This window comes from Meriones unguiculatus, chromosome 5 (genome assembly GCF_030254825.1).
Source record: "Meriones unguiculatus strain TT.TT164.6M chromosome 5, Bangor_MerUng_6.1, whole genome shotgun sequence".
Classification (NCBI taxonomy): domain Eukaryota; kingdom Metazoa; phylum Chordata; class Mammalia; order Rodentia; family Muridae; genus Meriones; species Meriones unguiculatus.
Window position 1 is genome coordinate 131,661,847 of NC_083353.1, and position 15,900 is coordinate 131,677,746.

Below are 15,900 nucleotides of genomic sequence, written 5' to 3' on the forward strand. Positions count from 1 at the left end.
GAGCTCTCTTTTCTGGCTTGGAAGGGTCTCTGAGGAAGGAGCCCTGGGAGACAGAAGCAGCGGCAACAATTCTAGGAAGGAGAGTAAAGAGACCGCTTGCTTAGGAGGAGATCAAGAGAAAGGGAGACTAGCGAGGCAGAATGACACAGAGATTTCTAAAGCGCTAGCGGTTCAGTTGTAGAATCAGGTGTGAACAGGTGTCTTGTATCTCAATCAGAAAATCCGGTTTCCTTGCTGAGCTAGCAGGTTTTCCGCATGTGCCTCCCAGGTCTTCACCGGTAAAAGCCCTGAGTAAACGCACAGTTACAATGTTGCATCCATTTTCCTTGGCAGCGTGTGCCGCCCAGGTCTTCACCGGTAAAAGCCCTGAGTAAACGCACAGTTACAATGTTGCATCCATTTTCCTTGGCAGCGTGTGCCGCCCAGGTCTTCACCGGTAAAAACACTGAATAATGTGAACAGTTACAATGTTGCATCCTCTGCCCTGAGCCCAGCCTTCAGGCCGCTAGACCACCCAGCTGTCCCAGAGCTGACCCAGACTGTTCTGCAGCAAACCCGACTGCTGGAGATCAAAATCTGACTCTGCTGCTGAACACTGTCTGGAGCTGATAGAGAAAAGCCTCTCTGGCCTTGGCTACCCACTGCGGGCAGCCTTTTCCTGGGTGAATGCGAGACAGACAGGACTTGAGCGTGTGTGGAGAACAGGTCCACTTCCTGTTGCCGTTAACACTAGCACTACGGCCTCAACTGTGTGGCCCAAGACACGTTCTTCCTACGCCCTTGTTCCAAACACCTGTTCAGAGAGAGGCGCTAAACCTTCCTCAAAGGCCTTCCTCTTCCTCTGAGGTACAGTGTGTAGCCATGGCAGGCTGAGGGGAGGACAGCAGAGGGGTCTGCAGGGAGGGGGATGGAGACCCCCAAATCCAGGCCCTCTCCTAGTCAGAAAGAAGGGAAAGCAGAATTTGTAGTAACGACTGATGGGCCTGATACGAACACGCACTGAGTTACACCTGACGCTTCAGATTCTATGGCACCGCTGATCCTTCTTTAGAATCTCACAGCAGGGCTGGAGATAAGCGATGGGGGTAACACTGGTCACCCAAGTGCCAGAGCTCAAAGCAACCCAGCCACGTGAAGCCTAGCCAGCAAGCCCCAGGCACCACAGACAAGGTCAACAGCACACCTGAGGCTGACCTCTGGCCTCCACACCAAATGTGTGTACGTGCACACGCAGAGATTGTTAATAACTGAAAATAAGGGCACGTGTTATTGCTCCTATTTTGAAGATCTGAGAGATGCCAAATTATTCTCCTGTTTGTCTTTTTCTTTTTCCAGGGCTGAGGCTCAAACCTAGAGGTCATGGTCCATTCTCCAGAAAGTGTCTATGCACTAACCTCACGGGTGACCACCGCCAAAATTCCTCCACGACACTTGAGCTGAAGAGCTGCAGTTCTGAGCCTCCAGTGGCCTGCAGAGCTCTCTCTACTCTTCCAACATGGCGGTGCTCTAACACCTGAGGGGATCTCCAGGGACTAGGACCTAGGCTCAAGCTCTTCCAGCTCTTCGATTTTCCCCCAACAGGCAACAAGGGTTCATGAGCAAAACAGGGATGAGGCGCCAGTCACGAGTGGCAGGTGAACAGGGGAAGAGACAAGTCAAAGCCCTCTCTCGTTAGCCCTGGACACACTCACTGAACTTTAAAAGAATGTCTCCAGTCACTGCGTAGCATCCTAAGAATGACAAAATCCCTTCCACTGCCTTCTCCACCTGCTGCAAAGAACCAGACCTGAAATCACCCTCTTAGAAAACATGACCAAAGCCAAAAAGCAGCCTGCAGTGTAAATGTTTAAGTGGTCATGTCCCTGATATTAGCAATGACCTTGAACGCTCTCCAAACACAAGAGCCCAGTCTCTAAATCATTAACTTGCTTTGGATTGTTGCTCTGCACTTGGGGATCCAGGCAGCTGAGGTGGGTTTTTTTTTTAAGTGCGTCTTTACAAGGTACAATATTCATCAACTGCATTTGAATGTCCAAGAAATGTAACAAAACTCCCATATTAATGTCTTTCATCTCAAACTTTTAGTTAGTTAGTTAGTTAGTTAGTTAGTTTGAGACAGGGTTTCTCTGCATAGCCCTGACTGTCCTGAAACTCACTATGTAGACCAGGCTGGCCTTGAACCCACAGAGATCCTCCTGTCTCTGCCTCCCAAGTGCAGAGATTAAATAAAGACACGGAACCACTATACCTGGCCGTCAAACTTACATTTCTGCTAGTAAGACATTTTAACGTATCTATCACAGAGGATTACAGCATGCTAGAACTAGGAAATTAAATTATATTGTAGACCGTGTCCATTGCTCACGATGCTCTTCCACGAGAAGGCCCCTCTGTGGGAGCCCCACGGCCACTCATCTCTGCGTCCCTATGGCTCACTGTGAGGGCCTTCTTCCTTGAAGGCCTTTCCTGCTCTTGAGCTGGCCAGGGATGGCTCTGTTCACCACCAACAGAGCGAGAGAAACACAAGCCAGTCAGCCAGCACTTCAGCTCTACCCAGGGACAGCAGAGCGGTGTGACAGACAGGCGCCCTCAGCTCTTTCCCATCCGGCGGTGAGAGCCGAGTGTGAGGGATCCCTGCACACTGTTCCACAAGGCATCACTCAACTCACTGCAAGGCTCGCCACTGACTTACTTAGACGTGAGTTAGAGCCAGACGCGATGGCGCACGCCTTTACTCCCAGCACTCGGGGAGACAGAGGCAGGCGGGTCTCTGTGAGTCTGAGGTCAGCCTGGTCTACAAAGGGAGTCCAGGACAGCCAGGGCTACACAGAGAAACCCTATTGCAGTGGAAGGCCACCTGTAGTGGAATTTTTTTTAACTCTACTTTATTTGGGGTGTTTAGACCTCTATTTCCCTTCCACCAACCTCCCAACCTTAAGCAGGACAGAAGGTTAGTGGGAGAGGGGCCCAGACCCCCTCACTTCTTCAGGCTGTTTAGAGTCAGGGTTCCTTTGGGGCTCTGTACCAGTCTCCATCAACCACAAACACAGCCAGCATCTCCTCACGCCACTGTGCCCAGAAGCATTCCAGCACGAGTTGCTATGCAGGGAAAGCTCTTGGAGATGGCTTTGTAGCAGCCAGAAGGTAGACTTCTCTGGGGCTCAGGCGTGGATCTCCACAGTGACAAGGTGTTTGATCATCAGCACAGAGAGAGCCTTTCCGCTGATACTGTAACAGTGACAAACATCTTACTTCACACGGAACCTCAGGAACATGTGTCCAAATTCTAAGAATTTAGATATGAGCTTGGATTACACGCGTTGACTTCCCTCACACTCCCCCAAATTCATCTCTGACCTTTGTCACTCTAAAACAGCAAAGCCAAGCAGGAAGGCTAGGGATGGCGAAACTGAGTTAAAAATAATAACAATGACTGTAAGTCAGGTGTGAGAGTGCACACCTATAATTCCAGCACTCGGGAGGATGACTCCAAGTTTGAGACCAGCCTGCTCTGCATACTGAGTTCCAGGCCAGCCTAGGCTACAATGTGAGTGAGACTCTACAAAAAAAAAAAAAAAAAAAAATCATTTTAGATGAAAACTGTCTCTACTTTTAAAGCTTCCAGAGAAGCGACAATTTATCAGGAAAGCAACAACCACCCAATACTGGAGGTAGAGAACTGAGGAACAGGTAGAAGCCCAAACCACAGGGCTGTTGCTCTGTCCAGAAGTCCCCAGATCACTGCAGCGTCCTTCCCGATGAGCTTCCGAGTCCCTGAGCCATCACCACAGGTCTGTGAACCCAGAGGACACTTCAACAGCGGGGACGCCCTCAAGGCAGTCCCAGCCAGCCTGAACCAAGCTCAAAGCCCTCCACAGGGCAAAGAGTTTCCTTTATCTCTGCTCGCCTCAACAACATCCAACTTTGTGTTGGGAGTTTTAGAGCTATTACAATGATAACAGAAGTCCACTGATTTGGGGGAGTTTTAGAGCTATTACAATGATAACAACAGAAGTCCACTTATTTGGGGGAGTTTTAGAGCTATTAAAGTGATAACAACAGAAGTCCACTGATTTGGGGGAGTTTTAGAGCTATTAAAGTGATAACAACAGAAGTCCACTGATTTGGGGGAGTTTTAGAGCTATTAAAGTGATAACAACAGAAGTCCACTGATTCTCTAAAAATGAAGCTAGACAATGTCCCAGTCAATGCCGTTGACCGTGGGTGTGCTGTGACCTAGACGTCCATCCACCGTGGTGAGGCTGCCAGCTGAGCTGGCACTGTGCCTCCTGGAGGGCCACTCAACCAGGCCAGCCCAGCCAGAGAGGAAGAACCCTGGTCCCTTCTACTGCCTGAGACAGGGTTCGAACCTTCTGGGGCATTTGGAAGGAACTGCCTCCCACGGCTCCGGGCCACACCTCACCTCCGTTAACGTCCACAGCTACTGGTTAAACACCCACCCGGCTTCACAGAGCTCCGTCTGGCTCAGCAATCGCATGGTGCCGGACACAAAAGGATTCAAAAGACACAAAGTGATGGGGGCTGGAGAGATAGCTCAGAGGTTAAGAGCACTGGCTGCTCTTCCAAAGGTCCTGAGTTCAATTCCCAGCAACCACGTGGTGGCTCACAACCATCTACAATGAGATCTGGTGGCCTCTTCTGATATGCAGGCACACGTGCAGGTAGAACACTGTATACATAATAAATAAATAAATCTTTAAAAAAAAAAATAAGACACAAAGTGAGCACTGAGAACACAGGGTTGGCTGTGTTTGTACCCACACAGGTCTCACCAAGTGTCAGACCACAAGCCCGGCAAGGAGAGCCAGCCTCTGAAATAAGGCTTTACACCATATCTTCAGTATGGAAGCCCAACCCACCCACAGTGACATGAATGAATGAATGAATGAATGAATGAATGACTTAAGCACTTATCAGAACAGTCACATCAACTCCATTCTTTTTTTTTCTTCTTCTCCTTCTCCTTCTCCTTCTCCTTCCTCCTCCTCCTCCTCCTCCTCCTCCTCCTCCTCCTCCTCCTTCTTCTTCTTCTTCTTCTTCTTTTTCCAAGGACAGGGTTTCTCTGTGTAGCCTTGGCTGTCTTGGACTCGCTTTGTAGAACAGGTTGGCCTCACAGAGATCCACCTGCCTCTGCCTCCCGAGTGCTGGGATTACAGGCGTGCGCCACCAGCCTGGCTCTTATGAACGCCATTCTTGACAGCACATTTTCAATTTCATTACTAAAGATTTTTTATCCTGACAGCCTGCTATTTTAACTCACCCTCAGTCGGACATCTGTGAATGTTCTCGTGCTGTTCTAAACTAATTATTGGCTACAATTTGGAGGACGCTCACCCCTCCACTTAAAAAACAGTCAACTAAAGCACTCCTCCCCTATCACTCCCGGATTTCACTCCCATACCAACAAAGTCCCCCACAAGCTGCGGCTGTAGGCAGTGACTCAGACAGCAGCAATCTTTTGCTTAGCGTAAAGATTGCTGACGCAGCCAGGGAGCCGTGCCCAGGAATTACCTGCCGGAACAGGCTTTAAACGAGGCACCGCACATTCACTCTAACAAACTAACGCAGAGCTCATAACCGCCCAGCACTGCTGCCAGACAAGCATTCTCCATGCTGCACTTTAAAACATTAATGCAACTAGGATCCAAGCCTTGAGGAGTATCGTGGCCGTGTTCCCTCGTTTGAGGTTTCCTCCACTGACAGTGACTGGGAAAATGCTCTATTTATACTTTTCAAAATAGGTACTGATCATAAGGGGTAATAAGAAACTAAAGAATCCTTAAAGACAGTACAGATCCTGTCTCAAAAAACATATTAATTGCTAACTGACTAAGTGAAATTTGCAGTTACTGCCCTGTAGAGCTGTCACACACAGTCATGGCCATTTCCTCCACCGCTGTCTATGACAGCGTGCCCTGTGTCTGGGATGCAGCGTGTCTGCTGTCTACATCTCTGTCATCTCCTCACCGCTGTACAAGCACATCCAGAGGGAACAAGCGTACCCAGGCATGGTAAAATGTGGGCCCATGAGAAGGCCGGCCATTTACTGAGCTCCTGCTGCGGAGAGTCTGCAAGCTGTGGGGCAGTCAGGAAGTGGCCTCTGGGTAAGACAGCATCCAGGGCCGAAGGGTGGCTCAGTGGTTAAGAGCACCGGCTGCTCTTCCGGAGGACCCAGGTTCAGTTCCCAGCACCCAATGGTGGTTCACAACCATCTGTAACTCCCGTTCCTGGGGGTCTGACGCCCTCTTTTGGTCTCCACTGGCATGCACGTGGCGCACGGGCACACATGTAGGCACCCACAGGCACATACAAAAGAAATGTAAAATCGTTTTAATCTTTAAAGAGAAGCCAGGCTATCTACACATCTGTAGCAGAGATTTTCAATATTATGAGAGCAAAATGTTTAACATTACGTGAACAACAGTAAAATAAATTCTTTAAAGAAACAAATGAAATCTACACATATTTAAACAGCAAAGAAGAAAAAGAAGAAGGTGGTTTCGGAGAAAGTAAAAAAAAAAAATCAGGAATCAGGTAGGACATGCACTTGGGAGGCAGAGATGGGAAAGCCTCTGTTGAATTAGAGGCCAGCCTGAGAAAGCAGAGTGAGATCCTTTCTCTTCAGCATTAGAAACAAAACAACAATACAAAATATAAAACTGAAAAACAGATACCAAAGGGGCCACGATTGGAGCAATAAATACACATTTTCAAGGCCATTCTTGGAGGAATGGAGTCAGATTAGAAGTGCTGTGACCCGGCTCACATCCACCACTAAACGTGAAATGAACAGAAATGCTAGCTGAACTGGCCAAATTCAAGCAGGAGGTAAACATAAGGGTCCCAGCCTCTGTCACCCTAGGAGACCCTTAGGGTGACCTGACAGCAGAGAGCCAAAGTGAGTAAACTGTAATTTATAAAAATATTAAGAAAATTTTAAAAAAGGAAAGAAACATCAGTTGGATGCAGTGCCCGCCTTTAACCCCAGCACTGGGGAGGCAGAGGCAGGCGGATCTCTAAGTTCAAGGCCAGCCTGGTCTACAGAGTGAGTCCAGGACAGCCTGGGCCACACAGAGAAACCCTGTTTGAAAAAATATATATATACATTAAAAGTAGGCAAATTTGGCAAATGACTGTGTTGCTGTGTAAAGTCGGCTCTCATCAAGAGCCCACCTGATTTCACGTGTCAATGCCATCATGCTTCTGAAAGCAACAGAGGGATCGAGGGCTAAAATGGAAACCAGAGGTTCCGTGTCTAATTTTTAGCTCCTCCCTGGAATTTGTAATCTCCAGTGGAACAAATGAGTCTGGCTGAGCACTGCAGCCCCAGGGCTGCTGAGCCACTGTTAATCACTCCGGCAGTTTGTCAGCCCTTGAAGAAACTGTGCAATTGTACACATGGAAATATAACTGACTTTTTCCTGCGCTGCACATTTTCATTTTACCAAATTTTCATTTCTCTGGTGCTCAACTTTTTCAGTTTTATTCTGGGAGAGGGAGGACAAGATCTAGTGTCCTTAGTCTCCAAGACAAGAAAGCTGGGGCTGACATGCAAAGAACGTGATATGAACAAGGTCATGTACCAATTAGCAGCAGGCCCAGACAACAGACGCAAGGGACAGAAGAGCGAGGCGGTTCACAGGAAGTTTCCACCTGGCATATGATACAGAAGGCCTGTGAGTGAGTGGGCAACAGTGCAGAGAGGGACCATGGCTGCTGCTCCCTGTGGCCATAGCCTAACAACCACAGTATAACAGCCCTAACAATGACACTGTAACAAGGAGGGGCCACCCACCAAGCCTGCTCTGCCGTCACAGCCTACAAACGACCAGCCCCTCCTGTGAGGCTCCTGGACTGTCAAGCGCCTGCTCTTGCAGAGGCCGGGTTTGGGTCCCAGCACCCCCATGGCCGCTCACAGCTGTCTGAAACTCCAGCTCTCGAGGGCCCAACAGGCTCTTCTGACCTCCGAAGGCACTGCACACATGTGGTAACAGGCGTACGCACATGCAAACATTATAAAATAAAATAGTTCTAAGAAAATATTTCATTTGGTGTGGGCAAACACCCTTCTGGTTCCTACACTCTGAAACCATGCATGAAAAGATCACACGTGGCACGAAGGAGGGTGAAAGGGCACAAGGGAGGGAGGGAACGGGAAGGAACGAGGAAGAATGGGAGGAAAAAAACAATAGCCATATGGAAAAATACCAAAATAAAGCTAATTTTTTTAAGCAAAAAAGAAAAACCTTTTAAAATAGTTTGACCTTGCACAGCCACAAAGAGACGGTGAAAGGAAGCTGCAAGGCAATGACCGTCCTCAGGATACAGATCTAAGTCCCCCACCGCGCAGCCGCAGGCCTGCTGACCCTGCCGGCCCGGGCTGCTGAAGCATCCTCATCCTCAGAGAAGGGCCTCCGCCTCAGCGGGCTTCCCCGACACTGTGACAGAACACCGGGAGACACTTGGTTTCCCTGGCTCACGAGTTCCATCCCAGGGACGCCAGGCCGGGCGCTCAGGGCAGGAGCCTGGAGGGGGGAACTGAATCCCAGAGTGGACAAAGCTGCACTGTCCAGCTCTCCACGCTTGCTCGGCCTGCTCGGTCCACACAGGACGGCCTGCCATGGCTGGCACCGCACACAGGGCTCCACGCCCTTACCAAGAAAACGGCCACAGGGCAGTCAGACACAGGTCGCTCCTCGGAGGACAGTGCCTCTCGCTGGGTGACTCTGGTTAAGCCTTGTTGACAAAAACTCTCCAGCACAGCCTGTGGCCTCCTCATGGGCAGCACACACACACACACACACACACACACACTCACACTCACACACACTCACACTCACACACACAGACAGATACACACACTCACACACACATACATGCACACATACAAACACACACAGACACACTCACACAGACACACATATGCACACACACATACACACATAAGCATGCCCTCAGATACACACACTCATAGATACACTAACACAGAGAAGCACACACAGACACACACACACTCACACACATAAAGCACACATACAAACACACACACTCACACACACATATGCACACATACGTACACACATACATACACACATAAGCACGCCCACAGACACACACACTCACAGACACACTAACACAGAGAAACACACATGCACACATTCAAACCCACAGACACAATAACACAGAGATAGACACCCTCACTCACACCCTCACTCACACACACACACACACACACACACACCACAGAAAGTAAACTGAGCCACTGGGAGCCTGCCCAGCCCCTCCCCCGGCTCACGGCCCCTCCCCCTGCTCACGGGCACCCGCCACTCTGGTCCCCACAGCAACAGACTGTGAACTCAGCCTCCAAAACTGTGAGAAAAAAACTTTCCACCTTAACCCTGATAACCTCGGAATTTTGTTATATTATAGTGGGAAACTGACCCTAATTAATCCACTACAAAATGAAATGTGATCATTTCTCAAACAGTTGAAACTTTTCACTCCAGAATTTTGAAAAATTATTTTACACGACAGAATCCCAGGTTTTGAAACTTTCGTTAATAAAAATCAGCGGGCCCATTCGCTTTAGAAGTGAAGGCTGCTCGGAAGCCCAGGCATTTTCTGGAGGCATCTCCCATGCGGGGCTGCTTGGAGATGCTCACTGGTGTGATAATCAGTAATTTCATGTTAAATGCTATTAGGTATTTCCAAACTGAAAGAGAGTACTATGTCAGAGACAAGGTGTCAGCCTGTGTCCAGTGAGGGGCCGCTTCGCCACCTGCCTGCCTTCCTAAGATTTAACCCGTGTAGAACACACTGAAGGCCGCACCCCTGGGCCGCCCGGAGGCCGCCTTAACATCACCACCACAGGACAGAAAATGCGCCAGGGGACCTCAGCGATGACTTCTGTGAGCGCTGGACACTGTGGCTATGGGGACGTCCCATCAGACGCCAAGCGCCCCCAGGCCAGCAGGCTCGAGGCCCCCTTCTCCTCGGGCTCTGCCTTGCCAGGCATCCCGGCGCTATTTCAGAGATGGGACACGTCGCGAGGACGCTCCACTTGCAAATCACCGGCCTCCGTGCTGGTCTCCTGTGCCTACAGTTTCCGAGAGCGGAGGAGCCCACGCTCGGGGGGGGCCTGGGGCAGGGGCAGCATTCTGGCTCTGGACACAAACGGCCCCTGTTTCCTGAGCCGGCCCCTTCTCTCGCTCTCCACCTCCGGGTCTCCAAAACCTAGAGACAGCTCCGCCGCCCGGAGCCGACCCCAGCCCTTCCGGCGTTTGCTCCACACACTGTCCACGTCCGACCTGGGACCGTCCAAAACAGGGTCTGTGCGGGCCCTTAGCCTGTCGCCCGTCCGGGCGCTGGTAGTTGCGCATGGGCTAATCGACCGGCGAGGGCAGTCACTGCGGCTCTGCCACACTGCTGAGCACTACGTCCCCCAACACCCGCGTGGACGAACCTCGGGGACTCCCCGGGCTAAGCCCGGGAGGTGGGAGCGCAGAGGCTCGCCGGGCAAAGCCTCCACGTCCACGCGGCCGGGCGCAGCGACGACGGCCGGGGCCCTGGCCGCGCGCGGACTGCCTGCCCTCTTGGAGGAAGCGCTCGACAGAACGGGAACTGCAGCGGGGCTCCCCGCCGGGCAGGGCCTGGCACCCTGGCGCGGCACGGCCGGGGGCGGTCGCCGGCCTCAGCGCGCCCGGACGGCCGCCGAAGCCCCCGCGCCCGGGCCGCCCCCGCCGCCCGCTCCGGGGCGGCCGCACTTCCTCCCGCCGGCTCCCCGCGGGCCCGCTTACCCCAGCGTGCTGATGAAGCCGTTCACCGAGCCCTCGGCGTACAGCGACACGATGTCCCCGATGTAGAGGAAGCTGGACATCTTGTCGGACATGCCGGCCGGCGCCCCCGAGGCCGGGGCCGGCGTCTCCACGGCGCGCGGGGCCGGCGCGGGCCGAGGCAGCGCGGGGTCCGGGCGGCTCGGCCCCGGCGCGCGGCGGCGAGTGAAGCCACCCCGGGGACGCCGGCCCCGAGCGCCGCCGCCGCCCCTGCCGCGCCGCGGGCTTCCTGTTCCCGGCGAAGTTCTGCCCGCGCCTTCGCTCCTCCTCCCGGCCGGCGCTCCGTCCGCGTCCCCTCCGCGCCGAGCGCAGCCCCTGGGTCCCCTCGGGGGACTCCGCGCCAGGTGGAGGTGCGGGCGACCGAGGGGGCGGGCAGGAGCCCAGAGGGGGGCGCGCGGCCAATCACGCCCGGGCGGCCGGGGGCGGGGCGGGGCGGGGGCGGGGCCAGGTCCGGGGGCGGGGGCAGCTCCGCGGGCGGGGCGGGGCCATCTGGAGGGGGCGGTGTCAGCTCCGGGGCGGGGTGGGGCGGGGCCAGCTCCAGGGGCGGAGGGGGTGGAGCCATGTCCGGGGGCGGGGCGGGGCCATCTCGGGGCGGGGCGGAGCCAGCTCCTGGTGGGGCGGGCCACTCGGAAGCCGCCCGGACCCAGGCTGGGGAGCCAAGCTGGGCAGCGATGCTGGGGCGCGGGGGGCCTGACCCGGAACACCCGCCCCGGGCTCGGGGCGATCTTGGAGGGGCGGCCCCTAGGCGATCAGCGACGCTCTGGAGGGGAGGGGATAGAGGAGGGGAGGGCACAGAGAGCACCCCGGTCTTTGCGGACGCGCGCTGGGGAGGGGTGCAGCCAGCATAGAGGGCAGGACCCCGAGCGCCGCGGGCGAGCTCCGGCCTGCCGACGCCGCGGCGGGGAACTGTGGCCGCTGTGGTGAGCGTGCGCCGCGGCGGGCTGGCCACCCTCGACGGGGAGAAGCTCCGGCCCGGGCGGATGCACGTTTGGGTGGGAGAGTTGATGCTTGAGGGGGAGGAAAGGAAAGATGAAGGAGACGGGGAGGGGGAGGGCGCTCCCTCCGGTGGATCCCGCCTGAAAGCACCCAGCGGCCGCAGGGCCCCCGAGGGCGCAGCAGGGCCGAGCTGGTTAGCTGCGGGCCGGTGGCGGTGGGTCCTCTCCCGGGATCGGGTGGCGGCCTCTGTGGCCCCGCAGGCTATAATACGTAAAGCTGGAGACGGGCCGTGAGTCGCGGGCGGCCCCCTGTCCCCCTCTGGAGGGCCCGCCCTGCGCAAGACAGAGAGGCGACCGCGGTGGCGACCGCTAAAGCCCACAGGTGCTGCCCGGGCTGTGAGCACAGAGCAAGGGCTGTGGGGAGGCAGGGAGAGGCTCGGCTCCCAGCGAGCCGCGCCCCACCCCACAGAGCTGCCTTGTTGTCCACAGAAAACGGTAGATCGGTGAGGTGCTGGACAGGATAGGAGTCGTCCTGTCTAGATCGTTAGTGTTGGGGACAGCCAGGAGATGGCCCTGGTGAAACACGGTGGTGGGCCTGGGATGGCGCGCACGTGATCCAGGGACGCTGAGTGTTGTGTGGCGTCCGTGCTGACACCCGGAGGATGCTCAGCAATCGCCTGCCTGAACCCTGAGGCTTTCCTCACACAAAGCCTGAACCCCGAGGCTTTCCTCACACAAAGCCGGGGCCACCGGGACAACACACTGTAGCATTTCTGCTGACAAACACCTGAAGTGTCAACCGGGTCCCCAAGTTCCGCCTCCTCATGAGCCCAGCCTCACCCCACAGTAGGGTCTCCTAAAACCAAGAGCCCCGGGCAGGTCCAGGTACCTAGGGTAAGACCCGTTCAATCGTCCTGAGGTCTCAACACCGCCCACCCTGCCTTTTGTTATTTCTGCATGCAGTGAGGGTGGGTGTCTGCATGTGTCTGCCTGTGTCTGTGTGTGTCTGTGTGTGTATCTCTGTGTGTCTGTGTTTCTCTCTGTGTCTATGTGCTTGCATCTCTGTGTCTGTGTGTCTGTGTTTCTCTATGTGTGTGTGTCTGCATCTGGGCGTCTCTGTAAGTGTGTGTGTATGTGTGTTGTACAGATATACGCAGATGTACTGACGTGTTTATACAGTAGTAGTGGTCAGAGTTTGGCATCAGGATGTCTTCCTCAGTTGCTTTTCCACCTTGCTGTTGTGCTGTTGTAGGGGAAATTTGGGGTGTTTGTTTGTTTGTTTGTGTGTTGTTTTGAGGCAGGTCTCTCACTGCACCTGACGTTACCATCACATAACTAACTGGCCTTGACTGTCACGGGTCCTCGTGTATCCAAGACCTGGCAATGGGATTCACGCCCAGCTTTTATATGGGTCCTGGCCCTGGAGCTCAGTTCCCCCCCTCTTCCACAGCAAGTACGGTGCCCACAGAACCACAGTCACTGCAGGTGACTCACACTGGAAATGCCCTGAGAGTGTGATCACAGACTGAAGTTTTTCTCCTTTCATGGTGTCCTGAGGACTGCAGGGGGCAGTGGCTCAGTGGCCGAGCAGTGACCACAAGTGCACAGGCCTGTCTGCAGTACCACAGAGCAATCGAAATAACAGAATGATGAAGTGATAAACACTTTTTTGTTTACTCTCTGTAATGAGGACTGGATGCTGTGAGCACCAGGCTCCGAGTAACCATCTCCTGTGCCGCCGACACTGTGAATCACTTCAGCCAAAGCGGCAGTCGACGGCCCCAGAAGTCTACAGAGGCAGCAAACCAAGCAGAGAGTACTCTCTGAGTCGTGTGCCCAGAGATGGACTGGGCCAACAACAAACTTCCAGAAAGAGTCCCGAATCGGCAGGACAGGGTTAGCCTGGGTCACCCAAGCAAAGGGTGTGCAAGCTGCTGGCTGTCGCTGGGGGACCATGACTCGACTTCCTCTCGTCTCTCTCTTGCAATGAATACAAATTGACACATAGAGCTGGCTTCCTGGGTAGTGGGGTTATGAGAAACAGAAGGAATGTCGGGTCAACTAATCACTCTCTTTCACCAATGCTGTGCCAAATCTACGTGTTTTGCTGCTCAATAAGGCTTCAAGGACAGCCCTTGGGCTTCCGGCTCGTTAAAAGGTGCGCTGGAAGCGGAGGAGATGGCCCCGCTGGTAAGCAGATGTCCAGACAAGCAGGAGGAAAGGCGTTTGGGTCCCCAGGACTCACATAAGATCCGGGGCACAACAGGTGTCTGCACTGTAGAGCTGAACAGCACATTAGAGATTCGGGGACTTGTGACCGCGAAATAGGGGCCAGGCGTGTTGAGCAGTTAGGAGTGCATTCCGCCCGTGCAGAAGACCTAAGTCCCGTCAGGCAGCTCCAGAGGAGCCATTGCCTTCCTGAGCCTCTCGAGCATTGCACTCATGTGCACACCCACACAGATACACACACACATACCATTTTTCAAAAGAAGATGTAATAATGTAAAATTATCTCCGTGGTGACATTCAAAAGCAAGATGACCAAGCACTCACCTTTAATCCCAGCACTCAGGAGGCAGAGGCAGGAGGATCTCCAGGAGTTCAAGGCCAGCCTGGTCTACATAGTACCAAGATAGCCAGGGCTGCAAAGAGAAGCCCTGTCTCAAAAAACAAAAATATAAATACAATAAAAAGCAAAATAATATCTCTACGTTGTCTTATGCACTTGCTATGATGCATTAGTTAGTACAGCACAGGCCTCTAATCCTAGCATTCAGGAGGCTGAGGCAGGAGGCCAGCCATGGCAGAAGACAGCAAATGGAAAAGGAGCCTACATGATAAAAACTGTGGGCAGCTCTTTTTCTGTTTTCTTAGTCCACTAGAACATTGTTTTAAATGAAAAAACAGAAAGAAATATACAGCAATAAAATGACACTTTTCCCTGGGAAATGTGTCAAAAGGAAGTCATGTGAAAGGCTTTTCAAACAAGACCTGATAAAGACACCGGAGATCAGGGCAGAGGAGGAGGGAGGGCCTGCCGCTGAGCAGAGTTCCTGGCCAGAGGCTGAGATGGTCTCTTGGGTTTTCACTGACCTTTCTGACTAACTCAGATCATAAGGAAGTGTGGCTCAGCTGGGAGTGCTTGCCTAGTGCCGAGCTCTAGTTCTGCCCCCAGAGCTGCAGAAATGTGGCCTCCTGCTAGGGGCCTGTAATCCCAGCACTCGGGAAGGCAGGGGGACCCAGGTGACCCTCCTGCCCTCAGCCACAGAGCAAGTTCAAAGGCAGCCCTGGTTACAGGAGAGCCGAGAATGGAGAACGGCCAGGGGGTGGGGTGGGGGGAGAGGAGAACCTCTGTGCTCTCCACAGTGAGGCACCGCTGTCCACACACAGCCTGCTCACACACCCTGTCACACACCCTGTCCACACACAGCCTGTCTCACACACCCTGCTGAGCCAGCATCTCACCCTTCCAGACGTCCAGATGGAAAAAGTGTAATTAGAAATCCGTGAGACCTGTTAGGGCTGGAATCCACCCGTCTCAGCAGAAGCTAGCCAGGACTGGAATGTAGCTCTCCGTGACAACCTTATCAGTGTTTGGGGGCTGCTTATTTCTAGGTACCACGTTCCAGGCAAGTGCAGCCACTGAACCGAGGTTTTGGCCTCAGTTTCGGGTGTGGGTCGAAGCAGGGTGGGCGGTGTTGAGACCTCAGGACGAAGGGGTCTTACCCTAGGTACCTGGACTCCTGTCCTGGGGCTCTTGGTTTTAGGAGATCCTACTCTGGATCTGGTCTCATGAGGAGGCGGAACTTGGGAACCCGCTGTTTGTCAGCAGAAATATTTTCTTCTGACAGAGTGAGCTGAGACGTGACCCTCCACCCCTCACCGCTGCTTGCCACACAGCCCGGCAAGCTGTGCCAGTCAGTGCCTGCCCCCTCACGATTCTGTCTGCTGTGGCTATAACCAGCCACAGTTTCATCAGATAGAGTCACACTGTCCACTCCTGAATATCCGCTCATTTCTTCCCCCTAAATAATGGCCTTCTTTCTCCCCGACTCAATGGCACAGCTGAATGTGAGAAGCCCCAGCACCCCGAACGCTTGGTCTCCAGCAGC

The 15,900-nt window shown here is 53.8% G+C and overlaps 1 protein-coding gene across 5 annotated transcripts in view; it reads right to left on the reverse strand.

Annotated features, from left to right (window-relative positions):
• Positions 1-11,206, reverse strand: part of Itpr2 (inositol 1,4,5-trisphosphate receptor type 2) — a 323,374-nt gene extending 312,168 nt beyond the window's left edge. For 2 of the 5 annotated variants that reach the window (XM_060384487.1, XM_060384484.1), the window contains exon 1: positions 10,818-11,201. In XM_060384487.1, the coding sequence (XP_060240470.1) occupies positions 10,818-10,909 (92 nt within the window). In that variant the 5' untranslated portion in view covers positions 10,910-11,201. Of the gene's footprint in view, positions 1-10,817 lie in introns of all 5 variants that reach the window. The other 3 variants (XM_060384489.1, XM_060384488.1, XM_060384485.1) reach the window with 2 other exon arrangements.
• Positions 11,207-15,900: the final 4,694 nt, after the last annotated feature.